Source organism: Tupaia chinensis, unplaced genomic scaffold (assembly GCF_000334495.1).
Source record: "Tupaia chinensis unplaced genomic scaffold, TupChi_1.0 Scaffold000115_1, whole genome shotgun sequence".
Classification (NCBI taxonomy): domain Eukaryota; kingdom Metazoa; phylum Chordata; class Mammalia; order Scandentia; family Tupaiidae; genus Tupaia; species Tupaia belangeri.
Window position 1 is genome coordinate 4,286,673 of NW_006159579.1, and position 11,627 is coordinate 4,298,299.

The 11,627-nt window shown below is 52.9% G+C and overlaps 1 protein-coding gene across 1 annotated transcript in view; it reads right to left on the reverse strand.

The window, feature by feature from the left end:
• MTCL2 (microtubule crosslinking factor 2) overlaps window positions 1–11,627 on the reverse strand; it is a 79,799-nt gene that overhangs the window by 59,982 nt on the left and 8,190 nt on the right. Inside the window, 1 exon segment of the mRNA XM_006144161.2 lies at window positions 6,582–6,630. Coding sequence (XP_006144223.1) covers window positions 6,582–6,630 — 49 coding nt within the window.

An 11,627-nucleotide genomic window follows, 5' to 3' on the forward strand; every position in this document is an offset into this window, starting at 1 on the left:
CTTGAAAAGTATTCTGTGTGTGTGTGTGTGTGTGTGTGTGTGTGTGCACACGCGTGCATGCGCGCACCCAAAATCCCAGGAGGAGAATGGAGAAGAGACTGAAGCATGGCCTTCCCCGCTAGGGGGTGATTTTCCCTCTTGTTGTTTCTCTCTGTTTCCCTCCAGTGAGCACAAGGGTCTTACGGGAAAAAACCTGAAAAAGAAAAAAAAAGAAAAGAAACCGAAGGGACAGTTCTGTGGTGCAACAGCAATCCTCCGCCCAAGAGAAATCAGATCCTACATGAAGACCACGGTTTGAATCCCTGGCCCGGTCAGCCTGAAACACTCAGGGCACACACGCAAGTACCCAAGATCCAGTGGGCCAGAGGACTGGAGAACGAGGACTGTGGCGAGACTAGACCGTGTAGAGGATGCTCATCTCTATCTCACACTGTCACGTGTGTGTACACATGCTCTGTTATGAATAAAAGGAAAAAATTAGAGAGAAACCTAGTCACAGAGGACGAATGACTTGCCAGCGTTGTCCAAGTTCGAGGCAGGGAGAGCCTGTCGGTGCTGATGAAGCGGGGAGGGAGGTCAAGGGGGAAAGCCTTGGGGAATGCCTCTGTAGAGGGACCCAAGTCTAGAGAGCTGGGTCCCTTATCCCCAAAGCAAATAGGAAAGAAGGGACTGGGAGCCAGGGGGTCTCATGGTCCTTACTCTTCAGGCTTCCACTTGCATGGGAACAGTCCAGGACCCCACCCCCACCCCTGCCCTCTTCAGCTCCGCCCTAATATCCACACAGACTCAGACCTCACCACTGTGCCAAGTAGACAGCCCAGAGTGGAAGAGGAGGAAGTGAGACAGTGGATGATCACACCAGTTTGAGAAATGAGGAAGTGAGGGGTCCACACACCATTCGGCTGACAGATTAAGGAAGCATGAAGGAAACAGCACTCAGGAAGGGCCACAGACAGCCAGCTAAATCCAATGAAAGCAAGCCAGCCTCCAGCTGGGCCTGTGTTCAAATCCCAGCCGTGCCGTATACCAGCACCTCACAATCCCCTCTGCAGTTATATCATCAGGACCCGGTGATGGGAAGGTCCAAGAGGAACCCAAGCTTAGGATGAGCCAAGAGAACACATGAGTCCATGACAAGGCTGGGCTACGTTAACAGATGCATCACAGCCTCACACTCAGATCACGGAGGTGTCCTCTCCCTACACAGGACCATGTCAAGAGCACTGGGGTCATTTTTGGGAACTACTTTTTTTTTCTTTTTGGAGAAGTTTTTGCTGTAGGGCGTGTGCGTTTGCCAAGAAGATAGAGAGAGATAGAGGGACAGAAAGCAGGAAGTCACTCCCCCAGGGGGGATGGCCAGTCTGCAATCCCTTCTCCTCCATTCTCCTCTCAGGATCTTGGGCACACACATGTGCCCAGAGTGAGTTTAAGCCACCGGGTCTGGAACTCGAACCACAGTCGACTACACAGGAGTCCAGCGATGTAGCCGTTATGCCATCTGCTGGTCTTGGGAACCACTTATTTTGCTAACTTTTTTTATTATTATTACTTACTCATTTATCTTATTGGGTTGTCAGAAAAGCCATGATGCATTTTTGCATACAATAATACGTCATGGCTTTTTCAATGGCCAAATATTTATTTGTGATTTTCAAACTGCTAGGTCTGAGACTTGAACTGCAGTCGACCATGTGGGAATCCAGTGCCTTAACCACCACATCACCTGCTGGCCCCTTATTTTGCTAACTTTTAAGTAATTGACTTTTCTATTTCTAAAATAGAAGTATTTTTTCTGTTTTTATATTCCTAAGACATGATGGTAGAGAGAGCTTGGGAAGTACAGAAAAACATAAATCACACACAATTCCTGGTCTTGAATCACAGAGGTTCTCAAAGGGAGTCCCGGGACCAGCAGCAGCAGCAATAGCATTACTGGGAACTTGCTAGAAATCCTCACTTCCCTACCAGACGACTGAATCAGAAACACCCCCAAGTGATTTTGATGCCAGGCTTTTCCTTCCAGTCTTTTTTCCCTAAAAGGACAAGAGAGTCATGTCTCAGCACCACGAGGCCCCAGCTGGGTCCAACACAGAGCAGGGCCTCAGTAAGCATCTGCTGAGGAGGTGAACGAATGAATGACCCTTCTCACATGTGCAGCTGTCTCCCTGGGGCCTGCCCTTCACCACAGTCCATTTCTACCCATGAAGATGCTGCATTCATGCCTGCTCCATCTCTCTACAGTGCCCAGGGGGACCCAGGCCTCTGGGGACTCGTCCCAGCTGCAGGCAGAATGCCCGCCAGCCCCTCCTGGCACGGTCCCCTGGGAGAGGGTGAGTTGACAAAGGCGGTCTTGTGGCCCACACAGGCAGGTCTACTGGGATGTGGGGGCAGAAGCTGGTGATGCAAGACTTAGGAAGGGCTCTGAGCATTTGTGGCCTGATGGGGGAGAACAGGGCTGCCGGGCACGTGAGGGGAACCAGGAGGGCAGGACCTGCTCTCCTCCAGAGGCTCACAGTCCTCAGTGAGCCTAAGAAGCTGTTGGGGGCCAGTTGAATGCAATGGGGTGTGTGGGCTTCCCAGCTCCTTCACAGACAGGTCAGTGGCCCAGCCAGACAGCTTCTTTTTCCAACCCCACAACCCCCATAAGGAAGTGGGAAGGGAGGGCCCAAATTCCACAGGACTCAGCAGGGACTCAGCAGGCCTTGAGGTTATAATCAAGGTTGTGCAGTCCCCCAAGCATGGATGGGGAAACCCCATCCTCCACTGCAGACAGCAGAAGGTCACACTGCCTGGCAGAGCTCCCCTCAGGGCCTGGGTGCTCCAATTCTCAACCCCATAGTCAGAAATAATGCCCTAAGGAAGCTGGGAAAGGGGCCAGGCCAGGCATGGCCGGCCAGCCCCTCCCAATCTGGCCACCTCTCGCATGTTGACCTCTCTTCCCCTTGACACTCACCCTGATTGTTTAACCAGGACTAAAAACGGGCAGAGCAAGCAGGGGTGGGGGACCGGAGCAGAGCCCCCGCACTGCCGCCAGCGTAGTCAGCCTCTTCCTTTCTGGAGAAGTCAGTTTTGCTCTTATCACACAGGGAATACCTGCTCATCGGAGAAACCCGAAAAAAGCGGATGGCTTTCTGTCTCCTCCCCTAGTTCCCACAGGCTTCTGCATCAGGTCCAAGCCCCTCCTCCTGAACCCCAAATCAGCCCCTGGTCTCCTCTGTACTCCTGCTTTGCCTGTGCCCTCCAGAGTCCAATGATGCCAAGACTTAAAAATGACCACCACCTACTGCAAGGCTCACTCCCTGCCAGGCCCCAGCCCAGGCCCAGCGTGTACATCAGGGACTAGCGGCTCAATCTTCCTCCAACCCTGCGAGGTGCTGCCGAGAATGTTCCTCCTTCACCAGTGAGGAGACTGAAGCCCAGAACTCCTCAAGCAAGGGAGGAACAAAGCCGAACTCCAAACAGGCCATGACTCTGGGCCGGTGCATGGTAACTGTGTGTTCTTCCAGGTTGTTTGCTTTTGTTTTTTTTCCTAGTTTATTTCATCCATAAGAGGGACCAGCAGTTGGCGTAATGGCTATGTCGCTGGACTCCCATGTAGTTGACTGCAGTCTGAGTCCTGGACCCAGTGGCTTAAACTCACGCCGGGAGCATGTGCGTGCGTGCCTAAGATCCCGAGAGAATAGAGGAGAAGGGATTGCGGCGTGGCCATCCCCCCAGAGAGTGATTTCTCATTTTCTGTCTCTGTCTCTCTCTGTCTTTTTGATGAGCACACTGCCCTATAGCAAAAACCTCTTAAAAAATAAATGAATAAAATAAAATAAAATAGAAATATTTCATCCATGAGAACACAGACAGGGAGAGAAAAAGAGGAGGAACCCCAGTGGGTCTTCATGCTGCAATCCACACACCCCAGCCCCAGCACGCCTGGATCATGTGGGCACATGCACACAGCGTGTGCAGGGATGGCTTGGGATGTGAACCCAGGACCCATGGGAGCCCGGCATTGGAGTCCGGCATTGCACAGCATTGCACTGTCTCTTCTTCCTGGATTGCTCGGGCTATTCCGTCTGCTAGGATGATCCTTACCAGCCTAACATCTAACTCCCTCGGCCTTCCAGAACATCCCCTCCTCCTCTAATCTGATCCAAACCCCACACTCTGAACTCCACAGGCCCGAGTGCTAACAACGTTGGGTTGTGATCCCCTGTTTTCAAGTCTGTCTCCCCCAAGAGTTGGGGAACAAGAGCAAGGTCCCCAGCATCACCCAGGGCAGGATGTGGTACAGAGCAGGCAGCCACTACAGCCGGAGATGAATGAATGAAAGATGAGTATGGCCGTGGCCCTGCCCAGTCTGTCTCCACAGCCTGGGGTGGCTACCCCTCCTGATCCCCGCTCTGAGCCATCTAGCTGCAAACGGTCAGGGAAGGTCTGAGTGGATCCAGAGCTGACCTGGGCCCTCCATGCCACCCCGAGAGGATGGGCAGGGTCTCTCCACTCAGGAAACTTCTTGCTTACTGCATGATCTCAACCCATGAAGTGCATCTCTGTCCCTCTCCTGGTGATCCATGGGGCCAGCCTGCAGGAAGCAGCCTCTCAGAGGCAGAGCTATTCCCCTGCAGGGACTGGTTCCCAGGACTCCTGGGGGATTGGTCAGGAAGAGTCTCTTGATCCAGGCTGGCCGGAGGGACAAACATGAGCTCACACTACTGCTAATAATAGCCAGGCTGCAGCCCAGGGCTTCACAGTTTACAGACATTCCTTCTGAATCATCTCATGGACCCTCATAGAAATTCCTTGGTCAAGCAATACAGCAGCCATCACCTGTCCTACACACAGAGGACCAGAAGCAGACATACAGGTCAGATGAGCCGTGTCAGAGGCCAGCGAGCAGGGGCTGAGAGCCCTCCAAGTAGGATTGAGACCACTGACCTCAGGATCTTCTCCCTATACCGGAATTCAGGGTGTCCATGAACTTGGGAGAATCACATCTTCATTCACCAACCTCCAACTAAAAATCAGCTTTCTAATGCGGATCAATGGAACAAGCTGTGATTATATTAGCAGTTACCTGTAACTCTGCTAGCAAAACAAATCACAGATATTTTCATATCACATAACGGTTGTTGCAGAGATGTCAAAATATTGTTTACACTCATCAGTACTTTGAAATTATAGTAGTTAAGAGGCCTTGCGATCAGCAGTTAGCGTAATGGCTATGTCACTGGACTCCCATGTAGCCGACCGCGGTTTGAGTCCCGGACCCGGTGGCTTAAACTCACACCAGGCGCGTGTGCGTGCATGCCCAAGATCCCGAGAGGAGAATGGAGAAGGGATTGCGTGGCTTCCCCCCTGGGGGGGGTTCTCACTTTCTATCTCTCTGTCTCTGTCTTTCTGGCGAGCGCACGCACCCTATAGCAAAAACCTCTCCAAAATAAATAAATAAATAAATAGAGAGGCCTGTCATCAGCACTCAGGAGTTAATAAACTCATCACTACATCATCATCAATAGAATGTATTTTAATAATTATTTCAATGTTTGGTCTCCTTTGCATGCCGTTTTATTTATTTTTTAAGTTTTTGCCATAGGTCATAGGCTCACCAAACAGAGACAGAGAGAGGGAGAGTGACAAATCACCTGGTGCATCGGGGCGATGCCCATGTCACAGTCCCTTCTCCTCTGCCGTTGTCTTGGGATTTTTGGGCACGCACACACACATGTCCGGTGTGATTTTCGATCTGCTGAGTCTGGGACTCCAACTGCAGTCAGCCATGTGGGAATCCAACGCCTTAACCTCCATGCCAAGCCACCTGCTCCTGTATTTCATTTTTTTTTTAATTATTCAATTTTATTTATTCACTCATTTATTTAAATTTGACCAGAGAGAGAGAGGAAGTGAGAAAGCAAGCCACCAGGTCTGGGACTCAAACCGTGGTCAGCCATGTAGGAGTGTCCATCACCTTAACCACCATGTCACCTGCTGGTCCCCACTGTATTTCGTTTTAAACACAAACATTATTCTGAGAATTATCTTCAGCAGAGCTTGAAGGTGTCTGTGGCACAAAATAAGATGGAGCCTCTGTTCTCTCCGGAGCTGCTTCGTCTGGGGATGAAGGATGCTGGCCCAGATCCCCCATCTACAAAGGGATAAAGCAGGAGAAGCAGACCTCCACTTTTAAGCCACTTTTTTTAAAAGTTTATTTTATGCGTGATCGAGAGTGTGAGTACACACACGAGAAAGAGAAAAGAAAGCATCCTTAATAGGGTCTGGTCATGGCACAATCCCCGTCCCCCAACTCTTCAGTTCCTCAGAATCTTGGGCCCGAGCACCTGCCCAGCATGAGCTCAGGTCATCTAGGGACCTGAACCAGCGGTCGGCCATGTGGCTTCCAGCACCGCAGTTCAGTAAGCTATGGACCGCACCACCAGACTGGGCCATTAGCCACATTATAAATGTTGCAGGTGAGAGTGCTTTCTGTGAGAAGCCAACACAAATGTAAGATGACTAATCTTTGCACAATGGGACAGAGGGGAGGTTAGCTTTGGGGAGATTAGCACTGCAACCCTTGTAAGTGACTCTACCTGCATAGGCCTGGTGGAACTGGCCCGTAGGAGATGCTGAGCTGGGGGGCTACAGAAGGGGAACGAACATGAGGCCCCTCTGCAGAAACAGCAAGTGGCAATGGGTGGCCTGAACTCAGCAACGGCTCACAGCTGGTCCTGAGGGGACAGGGAGGAAAACGAGGCAACATGGGTTTCCTGAAGGCAGGAGGAGGTCGCCTCTCATCAGCCACATGCAAGGGACGAATACAAAGTGGAGGTCCCCTACCCACCTCCCACCTACAGTCAGCCCCAGCTTCCCCAGGGACCTCTGAAATGAGCCCTGAAGACCACATTCAAGAAGCCCTGGATATCCCAAGGCTGGATGAGGAGAGGGGAGCTGGCTTCTCATCCCATCCAGCTCCCAAGCACTTCTTGTGTCTCCTTCCCCTCTGTACCTGTCTCATAACTTGTTGTCTCTCCACTTCAAATGCCACCTCCACCAAGAAGTCTTCCTGGCTGCCCCAGGGTATAACTGTTCGATTTGAACAAGTACTCAGTAGCTATGATGGGCCAGTCCTATCACCAAAATGATAGAATTTAATCCTCACAATGGTCACTCTGCTCATCACTAATCTGCTCTCCCTCAGTACTGGGAGTGATTTTTCTTTCAATCTGCTATATGGCGTGTGAGCTCACCAAACAGAGACAGAGACAGAAAGACAAACCACTCCTCCATTCTCCTCTCAGGATTTTGGGTGTATTTTTCAAGCCACTGGGTCTGGGACTAGAACCGCACAGTCAGTCATGTGAGACCCAGCAGCCCAACCACCATGCCATCTGGCAGGCCTGGGAGTGACTTTTTAAAAATCATGTTTAAAACTTGTCTTTTTTTTTTTTCTTTTTTGAGAGGTTTTTGCTATAGGGCGCATGCGCTCACCAGAAAGACAGAGAGAGACAGAGAGACAGAAACTGAGAAGTCCCCCCCGGGGGGGATGGCCACGCTGCAATCCCTTCTCCATTCTCTTCTTGGGATCTTGGGCACGCACGCACACACACCTGGCCTGAGTTTAAGCCACTGGGTCTGGGATTTGAACCGTAGTTGACTACATAGGAGTCCAGCGACGCCTGGTCGCTAACTGCTGGTCCCTAAAACTTGTCTTAGAATGTGGTTAAAAACGGTTTAAAACCCTCCAAATGAGCACCCAAATCTGGAAACCACCCAAATGTCCTTGAACAGGCAAAGGGATAAACTGTGGCCCGTTCACGGAATGAGATACTGCTCTGCAATAAAAAGGAAGGGCCTGGGGCAGAGGATCCGCAGTATGCAGTGCTCAGTGAGGCTGCCCATGTGGGTGGGTTCTGGGCTTGCCAGGGAGACCTCCCTGAGGACACCGGCTCGTGTGCACTCGTGACTTGGGCTAGCTAAAGCCAAGGGTGGACTGTGGCATCAAGACCCTGCTGGAGGCCAGCAGGTGGCGTAGTGGTTAAGGTGCTGGACACCCATGTGGTCAACCGTGGTTCCAGTTCCAGACCTGGCAGCATGGGAACCATGTAGGGCGTGCGTGCATGCCCAAAATCCCGCGAGGAGAAGGGACTGTAGTGCAGCCATTCTCCTAGGGGGTGATTTCACACCTTCCCTCTCTGTCTGTCTCTCTCTGGCAAGCACATATGCCCTAGGACAAAAACTTTAAAAAAAAAAAAAAAAAGAGACTTGTCTCTGTATCTTTCTCTCCATCGCTCTTGCTCATAGAAGAAATAAATAAAACAGAAGCTTCCCCCCCCCATTTTTTAAAAAGGAGGGATCGTGGATGCATCCACCATGGATGGGGCTCAAATGCAGGCCGCTGAGTGAAGAAAGCCAGACCCGGAGGCACATGTGAACAGCATGCATGATTCTGTCATATGACCTCCTAGAAAAGGCAAGGCCATGGGGACAGCAACCAGATCGGCAGTTGCGGGGTCGGAGATGGAGGGGAAACTGACCTCTCAGGGGATGTTCCAGGGGCAGTGACACCGTTCTGTGTCTTGACTGGGGAAGAGGTTGCGGGGCAGGTACGTTTGTCAAAACTCATCGTCTCTACGTAATCGCAGCTCAATACTCCTGACCTCAACGCGAAACAGCAAACCTCCGGTAAGTCCTCATCACACTCAAAATAAAACCCCGATTCCATCACAGGGGTGCGGCCCCAGCTGCCCCCCACCTCCGGCCCACCTCCGGCCCACCTCTCTATCCTCCTCTCCCTCCATTCATTCCCTCGTTGGCTCCATCCAACCACTGTGGTCTTCTCTCAGCAATCAGGCGACACTCGCCTGTCCCACCGCTAAAGCTTTGCACTTGCCTCCACTCTGCCTGGATTTCCTGGCCTTCCTGGGCACCACTGGCTTTGCTTCCTGTCTGAAGTTGCCACTTGAATGCCACTTCCTCAGAGAAGCCTTCTAGGCATTTCCTAGGCTCACTGTGTCCATCTGAACTTTTTGTCCTCTCATGGTATGAATTACAGGTTGACTGAAGTTTTTGCTTGTGGAATGTTGGACTCTACCACTAGGAGGGGACGTGCTGGTGGACAGAGCCTAGCACAGTGATTGGCACACACAGGAACAGCACAATAAATAGCTGTTGAATGAATAAACGGATCCTTGTGGGGAGCGCCCCCAAAGCCACTTCTAGTCAGTGCTGCTGTGTCTCAGTCCAGTTCTTGGATTCTGTGATGCTAATGCCCTGGTGGTGGGCCTCAAATCCCAATCCACCGATACCCAGGCACAGCCGTGCCCATTTCTAACCACTCCTGAATCCATCACCTCTTCCCACCGGGTTCCAGCGGCCCAGGAGGAGCGACAGGGCTGAGCTGAGGGCACAGAACCCTCACTGTGTGAGGCACACCCTCCCCAGGGGACAGAAGTCTGCCTGGCCTGCCTTTTCCCACCGCGCTGGCCACCACAGTCCCTCCCTCAGGCCCGGGCCCAGGCTGCCAGCCCATCTGCCACCCTGGCTCTGGGCCACTTGTTTCTCTCCCCGGCCCAGGCCACTCACCCAAGCCCCAGAAGGGCTGACCTGCAGGGCGGGCCAGCAGTGGCCGCAGGGGCGGTGTGCTGTGCCAGCCCCCCCTTGAGGCCAGGGCGGCCATCTGCTGTCCCTTCTGCTGGTCCCCCGAGGGGTCTGTCAAGGCTCCAGATGAGATCATTGTAGTAAGGCCCCAAGAAGGGATCCACAGAAGGCTCCACAATGTGCCATTTCCCTCGGCTCAACTGCAAACAGTCAGCCATGGCAGCTGGGGGTCCAGGGACTCCATCCCTTCACAGACAGGGAATGGAGGCCTAGAGAGGGACAGGGGACTGTCCTTTAGTGCCTAAATGGGTCCATACTTGAGCAGGAGGGACTCTGGGCTCCTGCCTCCTAGCCCAGAGCTCAGTCTGGCTCAGTTTCCTTGGAGGAAAGCTTGGTTCTATTTGTTTGTTTGTTTGTTTGTTTGTTTAAGAGAGAGATTTTTGCTATAGGGCACGTGTGCTCACTGGAGAGACAGAGAGACAGAAGGCAAGAAGTCACTCCCCAGGGGGATGGCCACACGACAATCCCTTCTCCTCCATTCTCCTCTGGGGGAGGGGAGAAAACTATCACTTGGGACCAGCAGTTGGCATAATGGCTATGTCGCTGGACTCCCATGTAGTTGACCGCGGTTCGAGTCCCAGACCTGGTAGCTTAAACTCACACCAGGAGCACACGCGCCTGAGAGGAGAATGGAGGAGAAGGGATTGCAGCGTGGCCATCCCCGCTGGGGGGTGATTTCTCGCTTTCTGTCACTCTGTCTCTCTCTAATCCTTCTGGCAAGCTCATGCATCCTATAGCAAAAACCTCTCCAAAAAAAATAAATAAGACTGTGGGATGATGGTGACAACAGCAGCTAACAGGTACAAGGCCTAGTGTGAGCCAGACCCCAGACAGAGACTGCAGAGCCATCCTCTCTTGCTCAGTATCATCCTTTAGAGGTGATGTTATTAGTATCTTATCCCCATTTTACAGACGAGCAAAGGGAGGCTCAGGAAGACGAAGGGCCTGTAGCCAGTCAAGAGTGGTCCCCCCATTTCCAGCACAGCCCTGAGCATGAGCACACCGATGCCCCCTGCCAGAGAGCCGTGTGCATGTTTATGTGTGTGTGCATGCATGTGCACACGCATGAGATGCCTGGAGACTCCCCCCCCCGCAAGGACACGCCTGGCTTAACGCTGCCCCATTCAAAGCCTTGCCCCACAGAGCGGAGGCGCCCACAGTCCCAGCTGCCTCTCTCGGGTCCCTCCAGACTCTCCAGTCCTTTCCGTGTGAACAGGAAGCAAGGCAGCATCTGGATCTGTCCCCACATGGCCTCTGAGCCACAGCCAAATCTCTAGCCAGGGACAGAACAGACCTCAGAGGTCTTTAGGGACAAAAGCGGGGCTCTGGGAGTCAAGGCCGTGTGGCGTGAAGCTCTGGGACCCTAGCACTTCACACTTCCAAGCCTTTAAAGCTGTTCCCTCTGCCTGGCACCCAGGGAAGGGCACCTCCGGACGCTCGCTTACCCTGTCTCTTGCAATTCACAAGCTATGTAACCTCTGGGAAGCCCCTTACCCTCTCTGGGCCTCAGTTTACACCTGTGTAAAAGGAAGGGGCACCCCAGCAGGTGCCTGCCCCCATGCAGAACAGGGCAGGGGCTCAGACATGAAGCCTGTAATTACCTAATAAGTCCTCTAATTGCTGTTGCGGTGATGCCCCAGGAGCCCACAGGGAGCTGCGGGGGTCTAGAGCAAAGGGGCGCACCCAGGGAGATGTGTTGGGGTGCTCTCATGCACACCTCCTGCCTGGAGCAGCCCCAGCAAGAGCTACTGGAATGGAAAGCATGAAGGTGGAGACACAAAGGCCCAGCGCCGGGAAGGCTCAGGGACAGAGCCGGCTGTGCCCCACAGCGGGAGCCCGGGTGGAGTCAGGTGGGTGAGACTGCAGGAGGCAGGGTACCATGGCGGCTCAGCCACAGGGATGGCCAAGGAGCAGCAGGGAGAGGGAGGGGAGAGGCTGGTGCGACTGACCAGGCCCAGAGATGGGAAGCCATTGAGGCA